This window comes from Montipora capricornis, chromosome 13 (assembly GCF_036669925.1).
Source record: "Montipora capricornis isolate CH-2021 chromosome 13, ASM3666992v2, whole genome shotgun sequence".
Taxonomy (NCBI): domain Eukaryota; kingdom Metazoa; phylum Cnidaria; class Anthozoa; order Scleractinia; family Acroporidae; genus Montipora; species Montipora capricornis.
The window spans coordinates 43,722,458-43,742,457 of NC_090895.1; the positions used below are offsets into that span (position 1 = coordinate 43,722,458).

The following is a 20,000-nucleotide window of genomic DNA, read 5'->3' on the forward strand; positions in this document are numbered from 1 at the left end:
ACTTAAAAAGAATAGTTACTTTCCAGAAGAAAGCAATTAGAATTGTTGCTAAAGTTCCCTTTGATTCCCATACAGATCCTATTTTTCGAGATCTCGAAGTTTTAAAATTCAGTAATGTTGTTTTGTTTCATTCAGGCAAGTTTATGTTTTTCTTCTCTAAAGGTTTACTTCCGAATTCATTTAATGACATGTTTACACTGGCTAATTATATTCATCCTCATAACACTAGAAACTCATCCAATTCCAATTTTTATATTCCATTGGCTCGAACTAATATACGAAAATTTTCAATCCGCTTCCAAGGCCCTAAATTTTTCAATTCCCTTGACAGTCAAATTAAGTCATCTGGATCTACCGCTCAGTTTTGCAAAAACCTTAAAAGATTTCTTCTTTATCGTTAGTAGCATCAAATTCTTCGAAGTATTTACGCTTTTGTATTTTTGTGGATAAATGTGTGTGTGTGCACTCTTTCGTCTTTTTAATAATATATTGTATTACGTCCCAGTGCTATCTTAAACTTAATTTCTTAGTCTAATTTGAGGAAGCCCATAGCTCCATAAGCTCTTATAGTTTCTTTATGGGCTTCCTCGCCTTTTTTACAATTTTTTGTATTTTGTTTATTAAATCGGATACATTATATGTAATCATGGCAAATAAAACCTTGAAACCTTGAAACCATTTTCAAGTTTTTGGTGAAAGTTTCTTTTCCTTATTTTTGTTTTCCAAGGTTGACTTCTTCTTATGTAAAGTTTTGCCGATTATCAGCTTTGAACAACATTTGGGAATAGAAAAAAAATTTCCTTGGTTAATTTTTAAACTGGGATTTGGTTTCATCGGCTTTCGAAAAACCGGATCCTGTAGTTCTGCCCTGGGTTGCTCGAAGCATTGCTAACGCTAACCAGCCTTAAATACCATGGAAACCTATAGGTTTTGATACCTCTTAGCCAACGGTTAGCGCTAACCAGGCTTCCAGCAACCGGCCCCTGATTGGCTCACTAAACTGATCTGGGTTTACCTCGGTGTAAAAACCTGTGAAACTTTTCCTTTGTTTTGTTAGCTCGTGGTGGGGTTAGGTTATTGTTTGATGTTTTTTTGCTCTTTTGTTTTACGTCATCCGTGAGTTTCCCAGGTTTTTACACCGACGATGAGCCCTAAATCTCGGTTATCGGTTCAGACACCGTTCGATCGCACCGAGTGTTGCAAAGCTGAAAAAATCATGGCGGGAAGCAAAATTCATTCCCAAGTATCCAAACACCGGTTTAGAATTCATTAAAATTCCGTAAAACAATTTTTTTTTCAATTCGCGCTTGTTAGACAGGAGATTAGGGAGTTTAAGAAAAGGCAACGGCTTCAGGCAACATTAGGGAGCTTACGAAACGAGGACGACGACGACTTCAAGGACTTCATTTAAAAATACAAGTTTGCGTTATTCATATCACTACAAAACTATTTCATGTCGTTTCGCGTTAAAAATGTGTAGTAACTGTCGAGGAATTAAACTGGTATGACTCGGTTGGAACCGTAGAGAGAGAACTGAAAATTCATCGTCATGTGCTAACGTCCTCCACAGAACCTTGAATTTGGTCATTTCACGTCGTCATTTAGGAGATGACGGCAAAGAAATATAACAAAATGTAAAACGCACGTGCAGAGCGTGCAGAGCCATTGTTTTTGCTCAATGAAGCTATTGTTTTGTAGTGTCGTCGTTGCCGTCGGCGTCGTCGTTACGTAAGCTCCCTAATGACGCGACGAAGCAAACGAATTTTATTTCGGGAATGTTGACACAGGCACTATCCAAGCTGAAACGGTCTTGGAGTAATCGCGAAATTCTTACAATTAAGGCAAATAATATGCGGTTAAACGTTCTCGAAGCCGGCATCGTTGTCGTCCTTAAGGCCGGGACATACTAGGCGAAAAGTCGCTGCGACACGTCGCCGCAACAATTCGCCTTGTGTGACACGGTTAATTTTATGAAAATTGAAAATCATTGTCGCTGCGGCAGAATTTTGTCGCCGCGATCAGTCGCACGACTTCAAACCAGTTTGAATTCGTGCGACTAACCGCAGCGACAAAATTAGAAAAAGCAGCATTGTCGCACCTTGCGTACACTTCCGGCAACAAGTCGCTGCGACAAAATATAAATGAACCAATGAGACAGCGTCATATGGTCAGCCATATTGAATTAGAAACTAGTTCACATTCCTGTTCATACGAGATCACTGCGTGTGCACCGAACAGGCGTCGTGTCGCAGCGACTTGTTTTGCGAGTAGTACACAGAGAGCAACTTGTCGCAGAGACCTGTCGCTGCGACTTGTCGCCTAGTGTGTCTCCGGCCTTTACTTAAGCTCGCTCATTCTTTTTTCTTTAAGTTCAGCTAAAGGAAAAGGGAAGAGAATAATGCACATGGAACTGACCAGAATCTGTTAGCCGGTAGACATCATTCACAAACAATCCTCCAGTGCCATTCTTGCAAGCTGAAGATTCGCCAAATTGGTTAAACATTCTCCCCGCTGTTGGTCCTCCAAGGCAGGCTCCACCATTTTGGATAGCAAAGACTAAACAAGAAGTCAAAACAATGTTAGGAAGAACGTCTATGCTAGAGTCATGCAACGTCCATGAACGCTCAAGCAAGAGTCCATACTTTGCGTCGTGAGGTGACAACAAAGCCCGTCTTTCCCTACGTTTAGAAACGTGACTACTCGCCCAGCTGCCCCTCAACTGGTGCATGCCACTATTTTTTGGTTTGTCATCATTTCAGACACTTTACAGGATACAAGATGAACTGTTCATTAAATCAGAGGGGATTAAAGCTTCATGATTAAACCACCGCGAGTTTGTTCTGTTCAACATGTGCCTTTAGTTTTTTGGGAACATGCGACAAATATAGTCTCCTCAACGTCATCCTATCAAGAGTTCAGTACTATATGGATTACATTTTGTCAAATCTAAGACGGTCTCACTGGAAAAAGAATGAAGCCTTCGAGATCAAAATTTATAAATTTAACTTTTGCTGCTTTAAGCTGTTTCAAGAGTACAGTACGCAAGAGAAAGAATGTGGTATCAAATTTGTCCAGAAGCTCATGACTTTGAAACATTTCACTCAGGTTCGAACTGGGGTAGGTTTTCTTAGTTTCCTTATTTGGATGTAACGTAGCCTCCATACACAGCCGTTTTTAGGCTCGGTAGGCTCGCGGAGGGACAAGGCTACCGAGCCTAAAAATGGCTGCGAAGGAGGCTAGATGTAACGTAGCTCGCGCATTTTCCCGCCCGTGCAGCTTCGATCTTATTTTTGTCCATATTTGAGCATTCCAAGGAAAAGAGTTGCAAGTTACACGCTTCAAGGTCACGTGCTTCTGGTTCGTTGCCATCAGCGTCACAAACGGTCGTCATTAGATTCCATCCACCAAAACCACCCTGGCAGAGAGAGAGACTGAGGTTGAATTCAAACACACTTCGTGACGCCTTGTACATAGTACTTCGTGTCAAGCCACCTTCACATTAACATTTAGAATATCTATACAGAAAGTATCCCAAACATTCATAAAAGCTAACCGTAGGCCTAAGGTTAGCTTTTATGAATGTTTGGGATGCTTTCTGTATAGATATTCTAAATGTTAATTCTAAATGTTAATGTGAAGGTGGCTTGACACGAAGTACTATGTACAAGGCGTCACGAAGTGTTTTTGAATTCAACCTCAGTCTCTCTCTTTGCCAGGGTGGTTTTGGTGGATGGAATCTAATGGCAACCGTCAGAAACACGTCTATCTTTTAACCAAGTTTTGCGGGAAAATAAACCAAATGTTATTCGCAATTCAAATCTCCCGGGATTAAGGATATTTGTGTATCAGTTGTACTACATGATTTATATCATAACGTAGTAGTCACATTTAAGTCATATGGAAATACCTGGAACAAAACATTTAATCTCAAAGGGTTTGAATTGGGTACAACATTGAGTTAAGCAAGTTGGTCAATTGTTTATTTTCCCGCAAAACTTGGTTTAAAAATAGACACTTTCCTGACGCTGATGGGGACTGGGCCAATTTTGTGAAATCTCCCTCTTGTGTGATGGACTCTGGGTTGTACATGTGTTACCTTTGTAGTTGTGTTTCCCAGCAACCTGTGCGCACGTGTCAATCGGTTTCTCTCGCTCGGCGAGTGAGCCCTTCAATAGAGGATCAGATCCTTCTAAAGTAGCAACGGCAAAAGAGTCTGTGTCTTTCCAGCAACCAAGAGATGCATACCAACGATTTGCTACAAATACATAGTACGGAAACAAAGTAAGAGCCCTGAAGATCGAAAATCCTGAAACTTTACGGGCCATTTTCGGGTGTCACATTTCCCTTTGCAACTCAAGAGTCACAGTCAGTTTTCTTTTTGTTACCTTGAAAACAACTCAAAAGATCGGCTTTCCTGAACAAGCGGTTTGCAGGTTCGCAAATGGCTTTTCGGGCCCGAAAAGTTCTCGGGGACTTTCGAGAACCAGGCCCCTGGCCCTGAAACTCTGCGGGTGTTTTTCTGCCGCTAATATTCCCCTTGTGCCCTAAAATGTAACACCTTTCAAAAGCATGAAGCAATAAAATTATATTTCTCTTTCTTCTCTCGAAAACATGTTCGATCGGCTTTTGAATGACGCGGAACTTGCCCTGGTATGTAGTGAACTTTTGGAACTGATAGAGTTGAACTCCATTGCCTTATATTAATTTCATCTTGTGTTTTGGTTTACACCAAAGAAAGAAATATGTACGGGTGCGACCAAACCTTAATACCAGGATAACGTAGCAATCCAGTTGATAAGTCGCAATTCTCTGGATAACACAATTGGTTTGAAAGTGCTTATCCGCCGGACATAGTGATTTTATCCCGGGGATAACTCAATTAGATTGAAACGGAAGTGCTTATCCGCCCCGGCGATAGTTATTTATCCCGGGGATTGCGCCGAAATTATTCCTAGTCCGCATAGTAGGTTCAACAATGCTTAATACGAGAAGAGTGTTTGAGGCACACCACTCTTTCATGATCCAAGTGTGTCCAGCAATTTCCGCAATCCTGGGTCCGGTTGTTCGAAAGCCCAGTAACTTAATCCAGGATTAGCGTAAACTTTTGTTTCATGTTTTCAACTTTTTGGTGAAATTCTATTTTGCTTATTTTTGTTTTGCAAGATTGACTTCTTTTAACGTAAAGTTTTGCCGAAGATCAATTTTGAACAGTATTTGGGAGTTGAGAAATAAACTCCTTGGTTAATTTTTAATCTTGGATTAGCGTTAATCGGCTTTTGAAAAACCGGACTCTGATTAGATGTGGTCTTCAAAAAGAGATGTCTTGTTTTTGCTGCTTATTTCTAAAAATCTTTCTGTTTAGGGCTAGAGGTTATGGGATATTTTGTGGCCATAATTGTCTTTACTCCTAGACGAGAGTGATCAGTGTGAAGTTTGGAGCAAGAGCACGAGGCAACTTCGCGATGTTTATCAAAATCGGCGCGCGTCTAATTCCGCACAATTCCAATCTCGACCCCAGAGCCCTTCTCTTTCCTGAGGGTGAGAAGAGCTCTGGGGAACCCTGAAACAAAGTGTCTTCTCATTGGTTTTCGTGAAGAACATTCAAAAGCGTCTCTCTAATTGGTGCACTCATGTTAGCACGAGGAGTGAGCAGACGCAGTAAGGTTCAAATAGCCAATTTTTGGCTATAAGAACCCTACGGCGCGTATTCTTCTATATAGAGTTCCCCAGAGTCTTGGGTCGATCCGAGGCTCTGGTGACGAGAGTGTGTACATTTACATATCTGTTATGAAACGAGAAGCCATGGGTGACTCGAAATCACGTGGAGCACTCAATGAAATAGGCGGGTGTCTCCCTCTTATCTTAAGAGGATCAAAACAAAACACTGGTTTCATTAGCTTTGCCAAGCCGCAAGGCTTGAGAGATCTACGGGAAAAGATCTACCTGGGATTTCATCGTCAGGTGGACTCCAATTAACATAGGCTAATCTTGGGTGATAATACTCGGACAATGCTGGTTTCATTTTACAAGAGTCATAGCCTTTACACGCCACAGTAAAGCAGTTATCCCGGATAAGGAAAGCCACGTTGCACCCTTCATCTGCGCAACAAAATGCCGCACACTCGTCCATATTCTTAACAACGCCCTTGTCAGTAAAGTTGCCAGCCTTAATGCCTCCTTGGAGAGTGACGTTGTAAACTGTGTTACTGACAGTGAATGGAGAACATGCGTCCGGGCTGGGTTTTTCTGCACCTGGTAAGGGATCTACGAATTAAAACACAGGAAATTTATGAGGTTTGCTAGCTCAATAAGAATGTAACCAGAAACACACCTAGAAAGATCAATCAGAAATTATAATTAATAGATATGAATTCAACAAAGGAAAACAGTCAGTGCTAAATCATTAGAAGTTGTTGATTGTTTTACATTACACTATTCGCTGTTTATTTAACCACAGTGTTTTAATTAGTCTATGGGAGCCTATGGGAAACTGAAACTGACAAACAGTTGACAAAAAAAGATCGATAGAGGGTTCGTACCAAGTACGAGAAACTAATCTGCGAACACATCGTGGTTAGAAGAGTCCATATAGAGGATGTCATAAAAATAGTCGCCACTTACCCCCAATCGGTCTTCCATTGCCACGATAAACATATGCCACAGTAGGGTGGTATACGGAGGGCTTTGCTCTTTTGACCTGGCACCCTTCGATATCAGCGCATTCGACGGCGTAGCAATTCCCTTGAATCATAAAAGCTATGTCGCATTTGTTGTCATGACAACAGTGGCGTATGCACTGATCTATTGTTTTAGTGGTGCCATAGGTGCTGAATTTTCCCGCGCTTATGCCGCCCACCAGTGTAACGTTATAACTCACTGCTGTGTGATGGCAAACTGGTTGCACATCAGAGGCCACCTTTGACGTCGGACCTGGAGTTGTCCATTTGCTTTCTGCGGTGCCATCAATAGAAATTTCTTTAAGAAAGCGACACAAAAGAAACTTTACTCTTTGTTGTCAAATGGAAATTAACATAAAGTATGAAGTATGGAGCAACTAAGAAGGTTATACGAATCAAATATCAAGTACCATGTTTTAGCTCTAAACGCAGCAGAGTTGGAAAAACAAGCCTTTCTCCGTTTCTGTTTGATGTCTATAAATTTAATTCACGTCTTTATCAAGATAATTTTATTAAGTGAAGCTATGATCTTCGCAGTTATTAACGCAATTTTTACAATTACGTAGAGAAGCCTGAAAAATTCAGGACTTCAACGGGGTTTGAACCCGTGACCTCGCGATTCCGGTGCGACGCTCTAACCAACTGAGCTATGAAGCCACTGACGTTGGGAGCTGGTCATTTGTGGGTTCTAATGATCCCGTGAGGAATGAATCAATGATGAAATGGTATATGAAATGAATCATATATGAACTGCGGATATGAAATCAAGTGAAGCTATGATCTTCGCAGTTATTAACGCAATTTTTACAATTACGTAGAGAAGCCTGAAAAATTCAGGACTTCAACGGGGTTTGAACCCGTGACCTCGCGATTCCGGTGCGACGCTCTAACCAACTGAGCTATGAAGCCACTGACGTTGGGAGCTGGTCATTTGTGGGTTCTAATGATCCCGTGAGGAATGAATCGGAATCGCGAGGTCACGGGTTCAAACCCCGTTGAAGTCCTGAATTTTTCAGGCTTCTCTACGTAATTGTAATTGCGTTAATAACTGCGAAGATCATAGCTTCACTTGATTTCATATCCGCAGTTCATATATGATTCATTTCATATACCATTTCATCATAATTTTATTAGTTAATTTAAAAAAAACCGTTCTCTGGTTAAAAATTACGAGAATCGAAAGAACAAACTTTCGACTGAAAGGACAGTCTTCAACGGGTGAAAGCAAGATGAAAAGCGATAAAAAAAATTGGACTAAATATGTAAAAAATTAAAAGCAATCGTGAACCTATTAAAAAAAGGTTGTACTGTCCATGGAGTCCACGTGAATCATTGCTCGCACTGGGAGTCACCAAGGTATGCCAAGATTACAGGACTTTATTTCACATTCTTCTGATAGGTTTTGCATTTTTTGCATTTACTAATTTTTTTCGTATTTGGTCACCAAATTCTTTATCGCTCTTCATGTCAACGAGGCTAGAAAGTCTAATTAGTAAAAATAAAAACAAAAAAACAATTTATTGCCTGCATTCTTTGCCTCTGGAGTGTATTGAGGATTTCCAAACTATACTTAACATCAATACTGATTCTCTTTCGTCACGAGGGCGCTTGCAAGACATTGACCTAATTTAAAAAGACCAAATAAACTCACGTGGTTCGAGATTGATGGATGACAAGTGAGACACAAAACTTATCCTAGGATTCATGTTTGATGGACGTGCTCTCTTGGTTTGGCAAAGTAAGTCGTTGGCGCATTTCACCAGGTAACAAGTGTCTCGGATCATGAAGGCCAGGTCGCAATCTCTTCTCAAACAACAGTGTCGTGTGCACAGGTCTATGTCATGCACGTGCTTTGCCTCTGAAAATGTCCCGGATTTAATACCGCCTACCAGCGTCACGTTATACTTGGGAAGTGTGACAGCGCATCTTTGGCTGTCGCTGAAAGGCAGCGGTGGACTCTCTGTCTTCTTTGTAAGGTGAGACGATGCTGTTGAAAAGTAAAACCAAAGAAGAAATTTATTGTGGAAAAAAGACATAACAAAAAAGGCAGAGGGAGAGACGTTCTCCACTCCTAGCATTTCTTCGAACCACAAGGCCTATAAGAGGCCGCCTCGAATGTCTAAAATCCGGTGCTGCTTGGTCTATAGCCCTTTTCACGGTTAGGTTTTCTGATTTGCATTACAATATAATCTAGCATGTATGTGAGGCAACTTCGATCTATTTTGTAGTTTTAACCCGAAATTGCCTTGCATCCACGTTAGATTACATTGTAATGCGAATGAGAAAAACTAACCGTGAAAAGGGCTATTCAGGACTGTTCATTCCGTCCTTGAATGCTAATATCTCCAAACCAAATTCCGAAACCCCCATTTTTATTTCTTGACAATAAATATGCAAGTTATGTTGAAAATTTCTCGAGCGGATTTTATTCTAGTGGTCAAGTGAAAAAGTCTCTTATAATAATTTGAAGATTGCAGCAATTGTTGAGACTCAAAGGCACACAATTTGAGGCAAAGAGCGAGTTTCAGTCGAGTGTCGTAAAACTAAAACCAAAGTAATTACTTTGGCCAATCAAAAAGGACGAAGACAATTCAGTAAACCAGTCAAAACTCGAAGTAGTTACACGTAGCCGACACAAAGCGCGGGAAAATGTGCACGCGCAAGCCACGATTGGTTTTGGTTTCACTTCTGATTGGTTGAAAAGTGGCGCGAGAACTTTGAACCAATCAATGAGTGAAGTAATGCAAAACCAAAGCAATTCCCTAATTACTTTCTACACTCAATTGAAAACCGCTCTATAGAAAAACAGTTGATTACCTGTGTCGTAATACAGAAGAAAGCCTTTGCCTTCCGCTCCTTTCATACTAGTAAACTGCAACCATAAATGATTCCCACTTGTCGCAATTTCAAGGGGCCTCTTAGTACCACAATAAACACCTAGCACATTAGCATTCTTGTTGTCTCCGTCTCTGGCCACCAGTTTAGCCTTGTCACAAGAGCCGTCCTCTTCTAATTTGAAGCTATTGAAATGAAGCGAGATTTTTTCGCCTGGATCAACCGAAACGCGCCAAGTACAATGGGTCTTCCCTTTGTAGTGACCAGGCCATTCGGGTGATTCAATAGTTCCTGTCGGACTGTAGAAAAATCCACCACACGCTACAGCGAAGAAAAGAACCAAAAAGGAAACGAAAGCTATTGGATCAAATCGTGTGATTTCATAATCATCAATTCGAGACAATAACCGTTTGGAAAACTAGCATTGAATTGTTAGACAATTAACAAAGAAGGAGGGTAGGAACAGATTTCAGGATCTCAGAAAACGAGATTCCATAATTTCATACTCCGCATTTCAAGGTTCCCTAGCGCTGAATTTCCGCGCGAATTCCTCCCGGGGTGTGGGGGGACACCTGTGACCTTCGCAATCACTCTGTATTTACAGTCTCCCTAAATATTAAAAACGATAACTACAGCGCTTTGACTAGCTTGGAAAAATAGGGCAAGAATAGGCCATTTCCGAGTTCATGTCTGCCTCCTCTTCAAAGCGAGTCTAAGTGCGAAGTTTTTGTTGTGAAAATTAGTCTTCATACATATGTAAAGTAGAACTAATTACCGTCACGAAAACTTCGCACTTAGACTCGCTTTGAAGAGGAGGCAGACATGTACTCGGAAATGGCCTATTCTACGATGACCATTTGTCCCAATCTTCAAACAACGACACGTCCAAGTGGCATCACAAAATCCAAAAGGCCGCGTTTAAGAATTTAAAAGCAAAAGAAAGAAAAATTCACATTCAGGTCTTGATTATTTCGACTTTGTCGATTAAAAAAGAAAAAGGAAATTGACCCACTTTCAGTTATCGAATGTTAATTTCTTTCAAGAGTGCTGTTTTAAATTTACGAGAAGTTACTTTCATAACAACAGTTAATCGGGCGAATCCATCGCTCATGTTATTAGAGTTTAGTGTAGTTCACTCCATCTTATTTAAGTCTAACTAAACTCATTTACCTCTTTGAAAATTGCAGATTTTCATGAGGTCATTAATGTCTTTCTGTGTAAGAGCCTTGTTGTAGATTCTAAACTCATCCACCTCCCCCTGGAGAAACCTTGCGTCTTTATGTTTACCAATTCCCGCATGCGCGTCCCAGTCCTGTGATAAAAAACCATTCCCGGCGGCCTCTGCTTTAAGCCGTCCATTCACGAAGACTTTAGCCGTGCCCGTGTGTGAATCGTAAGTTCCGACAATGTGATTCCACTTGTTAGCAGCAATTAAAGGAGCTGCGAAGAGAAATACACTAGTAAATACGAGGCGGAGAACATGCTGAAATACGAAAATTTGGATATCAATGCTTCTGTGATTATTGCAACTGTTACTTAACGTAACTTGATTACCAAATATTTAAGTAATTTTTTAGTCTAAAGGGAGTCAACATTTATAAAAGCAATAGACCGTATTCGTAAATGGCAGTCTCATTTATAATTCTTTTGTCCACGTGCAAATTAGCCTACCAAGCCTCATTTTAGAGCAAGAATTCTTTTCAATTCACTGTATGGTATCGAGGCTTGGTAGGCTAATTTGCACTTCGACAAAAGAATTATAAATTGACCGCCATTTATGAATAAGGTCTATGAGCAATAGACCTTTTTACAGTTAAGTGCTTAGTTACCTGGCCTTTAGATGAAAGTGAGGCTGGAGTTCACCTTGTTATGATACAGACCTCCCTGCTTAAGTTATCCACATGCTAATTAGTTGCAATTTACATAAGAAAAGCATTGAGGTTTCTATCGCAACAAGGTCAAGAGTAGCCTCACTTTCATTCATACGGCAGGTAACTAAAACAGTCTACTCGTCGCCAAGCGTTCATCTTTTTCAAAAAACATCTTTGCAATCGCTCTAGTTCTCAAATTGCTGAAACGATCTTTTACTCATATCCGAAGTTACTACCGCGAACGCGAAGCAAGCCTCCAAGATGCCTTGATAGCTTAGTGGTAGAATCGCATATTCATGGTTTGAGTCCCTGCGTTCTACTTCAAGCCTTACACTTAAGTTGCTTCCTTACTCTCGAACAATCTTCAAAGCTGGTCATTTAGGCCACTTTAGACCTGAAGGCCATATCATCTTGGATCAGAAGTAATTACTTAATTGAATGTCAATAACACAGGGAGGCGCGGTGGCCTCATGGTTAGTGTGCTCGACACCGGATTGAGTGGTCCGGGTTCGGGGCCTGACCGGGGACATTGTGTTGTGTTCTTGGGCAAGACACTTTACTCCCACGGTGCCTCTCTCCACCCAGGTGTATAAATGGGTACCGGCGTAATGCTGGGGGTAACCCTGCGATGGACTAGCATCCCATCCAGGGGGGAGTATAAATACTCCTAGTCGCTTCATGCTACAGAAACCGGAGATAAGCGCCGGCCTGATGAGCCTTCTTGCTCGTAAGCAGAGACTTTACCTTTTACCAATAACACAAAGATTTAGCCTTCTTCATATGATCATCGTTTTAACCTTGTGCATTCAGTTTGTTCTTCTCTTCTCCTCTTCGAGTGGTTTTCCTCGGATTTCCTTTTACCAAAACCCAACCTTTGCTTCACTTCATGTTATTTTCTATTAATTCCTTTTAATTTTCTTTATATAGCTAATCATGGAATCGAGCTCTTGAAGTGAAATGGCGAGTAAATTTTTTCGAACAAAAGTTTACGAGTCCGTGGGGCGAGTGCGATTTGTAGTCTTCGAAAAAATTCACGAGTGCTTATTTATTGCAAATCATGTGATTACTTGCTAACTATAAACATAAAAAAATATCGAAAAAGCCTGTCCTAATTAAGCAAAAGTAACGCACGCATATAACGTAATCACGCAAAAATTGTGCCATCAGAGCTACAACGCATTTGATTGGCTATCTGTGGCTTCCTTTGATCGTTGACCAATTAGAATGCCTGGCTTGTTACGTCCTTTTGCACTTAATTACCTCTTTTCTGTACTGTTACCTGAAAATTGTATTTTTCTTAGCCAATCAGAATGGAGAATTCGTTTCGTGTATATAGAGTGTTTCACCTGACGTCACGGCCACCATTTTGGTATTACTTAAACAATGAAACGGCGGCCATGTTGGTCTCCCCGACTATTCCTCCGGAAATTGAGCTCTATTATCATGCAAACGTCTTCTTTTGTTTCGGTGGAAAACAACGTTTACACACTCATTTACCAAAACCACAAGCTCTATCTGATCTCCCTTTCATCACTTACCCGTTTCAACACTGAATATTTGTACATTGGATTCATTTCTATGGAACCAGCGAATACTTCCATCTTGTATCTCGAAATGATACTGCCCTTGCTTATGGAGGGAGTGACCTCCGATTGTGTCAAATATGGAATGGTATCCCCTGTTGGTGTCGACTTTGATCCATGCTGCTATACTTATCGCCTTACGGGGCTTCACCTTAGAAATAACAGATATAAAAAACACAATCACAAGTAAAACACGTTCATTTTATTCACATAAAAGTATAAGCGAGATAAACTTGGAAAAACGATTTAGATCTCAAGAGACTCTCACTTTGCAACGTCAATAAGTTACGCCAGTTTTTTCCCAGAGGTGTTGTCGATAAAATGAGGTTTAATCCTCATATTAGGCAATAAAAGTGTTTTTGTGATCTTTGGAAAATTTGATACTTCGGATGATTTCACTTTAATCAATCATATTGTTACTACTCGGCAAATTTTACCTTAATTTAAGGTGCTGAAACACGAGGGGTCATGTTGCAGAGACATGTTGCAATCGCTTAGGACACGTCGCGGGGACAGAATCACCCCCAAATTGGTGTCGCACAATTATAAAAGTATCAGCTGTGGGGATGTTTATGTAATTACATCAAATTCTGATTGGTCCATCGCATTTTGTGCGGGTCACCTCGCAGCTCTTACAAGGTCTCACCTGATTGGAGACCACCCTTGGGGTTTAACAAAAGAACAAATAACAGAAACAATGGCCCTTTTGTTTTAGGCCTAGGGTAACAGAAACAATGGCCCTTTTGTTTTAGGCCTAGGGTCCATTGTTTCTGTTATTTGTTCTTTTGTTAAACCTCAAGGGTGGTCTCCAATCAGGTGAGACCTTGTAGGAGCTGCGAGGCTACCGTTTTGTGCACCCGTTGCGATTTGTGATTTTGCTTGGTTTTAATTTTACGTCACTTAATCGAGTAACCACTTTAAAGTTTGGATCTGTTTTAGAACACTACGCTTCATTACCTTTATTTTTGCTCCGTTCAAAAGTATTTCGCTTCCATTGTTAATTCTCGCTATCTTTCCGCAGGATCCAAAATAACTTGAAATCTTTGTTCGCTTTTCTGCACCTGCCAGGTCTCCGTTATAATATGCATATGGTGATTTTCCAGAAGCAATATCCTCAAAATTCAAATACATGAGAAGCCCTTGTTGACCACCAGGCGTCAATGCGGAAAAATCACCCTTGTTAATCAGGTGATTGGACGTTTGTGGCAACACTGGTGACAAGCCCCTCGCCACACTATTGACTTGAGGTCCACTCGGAAGCAGCCGCTGGGGAGCTTGTGGATAGCGTAGGACTTGTGGATTGACACGCACAAAAGGTAACTGCGGGATCAGAGACTGAGGTGGACCGTAGCTATAAAATGCATTCCGAGAGGATGGAATAAGCTGGTTTCCTATCAATCCTGTGCTACTGATCTTGCTACTGGCCTCACCATGTCCAAGTCCATTTTGAAAATTCGTTGATGATGGAATCCTCGTTTGCGCCGTTCCAGCGGCATTTAGTATCCTTGCAGGTGTGATTAAATCACTCTGAAGGTTTTTCCTTTCCGAAAGAGGCGGCAGTAGTTGAACAAACTGATTGGCGTTTTGCAACCTGTAACCAGCCGGTAACTTTGAAGAAGCTAGGGGTTTCTCAATATTACTCGGAACACTTTTCCTCCAGCCATTTTGATTCGTTCCTAAAGCTATGTATGGATAATGGGAAGTGGCTGGACCACGGATTGGGAGCTGTCCATACCTAACTTTAGAAACGATGTTTCCGTGCTGAGTTAAATCCTTGAAGTCTGATGTCAAATCGGCTTTTCCCAAAACTGACTTAGCTGGGTATCCTGTTCTAACAGGGACATTTGGCACAGGAACACTCCGCTGTTTAGGGTGCTTGAGCAACGCTATATGTCCCTTTTTCTCTTTGCGGCTCTCTTGATTTTGCACCGGCTCCTGCGCATCGTTAATTAAAACGTCATCGCGTTTGAACCTGAACAAAACCTGTTCACCTCCATGCCGTAAGATAGGATGTTTATTTGAAAGCCCCAAAGGCCTCTGTGGTGTTGTAAATTCATTCCCCGTAGAGTTGATGTTAACAGGATTCCCCGACAATGGTCTTTCAAGCCTTCTTTCCCTGTGATGGGGCCCGCGATGTTGAAGTCCTTTGCCGCTAAATACTGCTGAATTATATTTTCTTCGTTTTCCCTTTTTAGATCTAATAACCGTTTTCGCAATGTCAACAGAGTTATTCCGTTCCGAGACACGGCTTGGAGTATCACTTGAAAGTTTGTTTTCGTTTCTAGCTTTATTACGACGTTTCTTTGCTTTTATGCTTGAAGAAGAATTAATTTGAGGATGTGTAAAATTATTGAAAACGTGCGTTACACCATTTGATCGTGCACCACTGTTCAAAGCATAAGTTATTACAGTACTATTAAATGAGGAGGAGGCTAAAGAAGAATTTGTGTGTATTTCGAACATATGAAGTGAATTATCTGTTCCTTCGCTGTTACTTAATGTCGACGAGGACTTCTCTTTAAAATTCCTGTCCGATAGAATAACGTGAGGTTGTTGAGTTCGCTTGTCTTCCACATAATTTGAAGAATGATTTCTTGAAAGCTGGGGTCCACCGTTTACAGGAGTGTCACGAAGATGCAAAAAATCAGTGAAAGAATGAATTGATTGGTTGGTAATTACGTTTGGAAGATCTGAAAGAAAAAACAGTAAATAGTTCAAAGAAGACTGCAAGGTATGCAGGTCGGCATTTGAACTTTCGTGAAACTGAAAGAAAACCAGCAGAGCTTTCGGCGGACAAGAAATCAGAACGTCGCTAGCCTGCTTACAGGCGGAGGATGTTGTTGTCGCCACGAAACACGCATCAGCCGCCATATTGGAAGAGCGTGGGATAGGTCTGGGCCGGGTGACAAAATGACGGTACCCAAGACCTATCCTACCCCCTTCCAATATGGCGTCTGATGCGTGTTTCGACATCTACAGCCCGCAAGCAGGCTAAACGTCACAGGTTCAACTCTTCTTAAGTAATTTTCTAAGTTGGCGTTGCTCATTGAAAACCACATTTGTCAACACAGATAAAAGGCTTGAAAGGATTGATACGCCCTGACAGCTCTATTTAATTGAGTGTTAAAAGTAATTTCGGGATTGCCTTCGGTTATCAATGCTATACACTTGGCTGACTTATTAAAAGTCTGAGTAAGCTAATCCTGGATACTGGAAACTTATATTGCAGTAATTGAGCTTGCACAAGATTATTAGCCTTCTATTTTGATTATTGATTTCCTTCTATATTCACTTACTTCTCGGCTTAAATTGAAGGTACAACCTTCTTCTTCAAAACACCGCGCGTGAAAGTTGAAGTTATAACTCCTGGAAATCAGAAAACTAAGTTTTATCAGCCCTAGTGGGCCAATTTGGGCCCTTTCTTCTCTTATTCAGGACATTTCAAGGCACGCGCGCTTTCGAATTTGCCGCTTCACCGGTTATGAATAATTAATGCTGTCCAGGCATTCTGCGCGATGTTCAAAATAAAATTTCATAGGCAAGGCTTTTTGACGGGCAAAAAAACCAGGTGTTAATTGGCTTTTAAACGACTGGCCCTTGCTAAGAAGTCTTACGCTAATGGATTGACCAATGAATTAAAAGCAAAAAAAAAGCTGGTCGTGAGCTGCATTTCCGATTTGGCTATCAGATATTTTACTTAACTGCCTGTGGCTGTTTGTCATTACTTTGGTCTTTTATTCGTACGAGGTCGCTCCGATCATAGTTAATCTAGGGACTGGTTATGAAACCCTGGGAATTTCAAAAGCAGGAACAATACAGTCGTAATTAGAATGTTGAACCGAACGTGGACGTGCACAATCTTTTGTTTTTGGTTCGCAAGTTTATTTCGAATAAATTAGTCGAAGCTTTTGATTGGTTATCCTGCCGAAAAAAGCGTGTTTTTGTCGGGTTTTGTGCAGGGTCAAGGTCAAAAAAGCGAACAAAAACATGAAACAGAGAAACTTGTCGAGTTTCCGATAACCAGCATAACCAGCCTACATCTATTAACTATGCTCCGATTGAGGGACTCAAATGAAACCATCAGCATTTAGCAGCTTATTGCAGGAAGGTTTACTGTAAGGACGGCAAGGCATTGTAAACGGAGCGCAATAACAAACGTGAATTGACCTGCAGAATTCGAAATCTTGGCAATGAATTAACTGAGCAGCATTTTGTTAACTGTTTGATAAAAACATAGTTAATGCATGGAGATGGTTATGCAACTGGACAAGTTCCTTTGATTCATGTTTTTGTCCGTATTTTTGGCCTTGACCCTGCACAAAACACCCTTTTTTCGAGAAGATAACCAATCAACCGTGCGAAGCGAAAACAAAAGATTGTGAAGGGTCACGGTCAATTCAACATCGATTGCAACAACATTGTTCTCGCTTTTGAAAGTTCTCAGGTTTCATAACTAGCCCCTCGATTAAATATGATAAAAACGACGTTTTCCGCATTGTAACTTAACTGGAAAAGGACGAAAATAAAGCAAAATCAAGCACCAATAATAACGCATTCACCGTGATTTAAAGTAGTTAAGGCAGTTGCAGTTTTATTAGAGACAACCGAGAGAGCTGAGCGTTCAAGAGATTAGAAAAAAACCACACCCGCGGAACAATTAGCGCCATATTAGGTAACTTGCCAATGTCTATCATGTTTGTTATTTGTAGTAAAAACGGGTTTTCTGTAAAATAAATTTGTGACATTAAAATATCCCTAATAGATTTTGCTATCTTCTCTGTCGCCAAAATGAGTATGACTACAAAAAAACTAGAATTAGACTAGACAAACGCAAATTAGCAGGTAGCTTCTAGCAAGGTAGTTGTAAAAGTTTTAAGAAGAAAATAATTCTCCCGCCTTGTTCCAACTGTTAATGCCAATTAAAATTTCGCTTAGTGCCCAAGCCAAATTTTATGCTTATTTTGCCATTTTACTTCAACAAATGTCAGTTTAAACGTACCATTTAAAAATTAGGATTAAATAATTTACACCAACCTGTTTTGGATGTGTGATTTGAAACACTAGTCGCTCTCTTGACTTCATGTAAAATAGAAAAAAAAGTAAAAATTAAATTAGAAAAAAGCGAACATTCTAGCAGACTCTTCTTAACTTTTTTGGCAATGGTCACGATCGAGCAATACTCTTATTTATGACACTGAATATCGGATTTGAAAGCAATCAGGGGTACTTTATAATTTCAAACAATCGCAGTTAAAGTCACTCATTTTTCACACTTCAAAAGATCTTGTTTTTCTTTTCAATTTATATGATATGTCGACTCTGACAACATTAATAGAGTTCATTGAAACTGAAGAGGATTTGCCAAATTAAAGAATTAAGCTAAATTCCAGATAAGGTCTTAATTAGAGAACTTATGGTGGGTGATTATGATAAGTGACAGAAAACAATTTAAGATAAAGAAAGTTATAATTGAATTAAATGCGATGAAATGGTGGTGTTTGCTATTGTGTCGTTTTTTTTTTCTTTTTCAGTTAAAAGCTTTCTCAAATCAGCTTATTGAAGCTTTGCCGGCAACAGCAAATCTTTATACATAGGGCAGATTATATTACACAGTGGACTAACGTACAAGGGCTTGACTTCCACCAGAAAGCTATAATACAAGTACAAGCAGAACCAGTTAAGCGCAAATACCTTGTAATAAAAAAATAGCCAGCACAAATAATCCAATGCGTTCAAAACGCGAGTCTTTATCAGTTGGTTCATGTCGATACTTTCCTTCTCTTCTGAACATTGAAATTCAACCATTAGCACAATTCTCTAGTCCGTCAATGAACATGGATGCAAGTTATTTTCTCCCCGCCCAAATTTTCCGCACGGAAATGTGGTAGATCTGGAAGATACGAGTCCAGCAGGATGCAAACATTCTACATTTCCTAGGATTCGCACAAAGGAGTCAATTTGAAGAGCGCTGCAAGATCCAAAAGAAAACCTGTGTTTGGTGCTTTGACAACAAGTGGAAATCATCTAGGCGATCTTTGAAATGTATGGCTATGACATCACGGGGCGAGAATTCTTGCCGTTTCAAACAATTACGTCATTGCAGCGAATTCCGTTGGCTTGTCAGCTAGAAACATTCGTATTTTTCCACTATCAAAGCTACATTCAAAATTAAAAGAAATGCCATTAATGACATGTGGCAGTGCGGTGTTCGCGAAAGAGTCCATCTGTTTTAGCGTTTTACCACTGTGGCAACACTGGGCCACAAAAAAATCATATTTGCGACGTAAAGGTCGACTCTGAAATCACTGATCCATTCAATATATGGGTTTCTGGACAAGGGAACAGGTGTTTGACCATTATCACACTAAGGGGAATGAAAAACAAATCGCAGTGAATACGTTTATCTCGAGGGAAAAAAATGGGACTCGTTCCTTATATCGTCTAGAGCCTTGCCTCTAAATCTGTGTCGACAAAGTGCAGTTTTTTAGACGTGCTTCGTTTCGGTAACGGTGAGCGAAGTACTAGGAAGGTTTTAGTGCCTAATCAGTTGGGGAATTGTTATACAGATAATAAGTTTATATGCGGTTATGAGCACATTGACTGAAGGGTGTGGGCGCTTTCCAAAACCATTGAGGTAATACCCGTATCATCTCGAATTTTTGTCATGGGCCATTAATTAACGTCTTTCCACTTTCGATTAATGTCGTATTGTTTGAATTGTGATGTAATGTAACGCGGTGTTTATGTCAAGCGTGGTTGTATCTTATAAGTCACGCTGCGTTTTATAGCACTTCAAGCTGTGATTTTTACCACTGATCGATTAAGGAGGTCGGCTTGGATTTTAATTGATTGTAATAGCTACAAACAAACAGCGCAATTAACCAATCACAGATGGAAACAATTACTTGTAACTTGCTCAAAGCGCAGTAAAATGGAACATGTGCAAGTCGCGATTGGATTGTTTCGCTTCTCATTGGATAAAAACGTGAAAACCAAAACAATTGTTAGCTACTTTCTACCTTTAATTGATAACT

General features: G+C 40.4%; 1 protein-coding gene across 2 annotated transcripts in view; it reads right to left on the minus strand.

The window, feature by feature from the left end:
• Positions 1 to 18,975, minus strand: part of LOC138029917 (uncharacterized) — a 40,801-nt gene extending 21,826 nt beyond the window's left edge. For both annotated transcript variants that reach the window (XM_068877770.1, XM_068877769.1), the window contains exons 1-11: positions 18,658 to 18,975; positions 18,001 to 18,042; positions 13,924 to 15,656; positions 12,922 to 13,117; positions 10,683 to 10,952; positions 9,495 to 9,833; positions 8,329 to 8,664; positions 6,622 to 6,975; positions 5,944 to 6,264; positions 4,097 to 4,255; positions 2,416 to 2,556 (exon numbers count right to left, since the gene is read on the minus strand). In XM_068877770.1, the coding sequence (XP_068733871.1) occupies positions 2,416 to 2,556; positions 4,097 to 4,255; positions 5,944 to 6,264; positions 6,622 to 6,975; positions 8,329 to 8,664; positions 9,495 to 9,833; positions 10,683 to 10,952; positions 12,922 to 13,117; positions 13,924 to 15,656; positions 18,001 to 18,042; positions 18,658 to 18,757 (3,991 nt within the window). In that variant the 5' untranslated portion in view covers positions 18,758 to 18,975. The remainder of the gene's footprint in view (positions 1 to 2,415; positions 2,557 to 4,096; positions 4,256 to 5,943; positions 6,265 to 6,621; positions 6,976 to 8,328; positions 8,665 to 9,494; positions 9,834 to 10,682; positions 10,953 to 12,921; positions 13,118 to 13,923; positions 15,657 to 18,000; positions 18,043 to 18,657) is intronic.
• Positions 18,976 to 20,000: the final 1,025 nt, after the last annotated feature.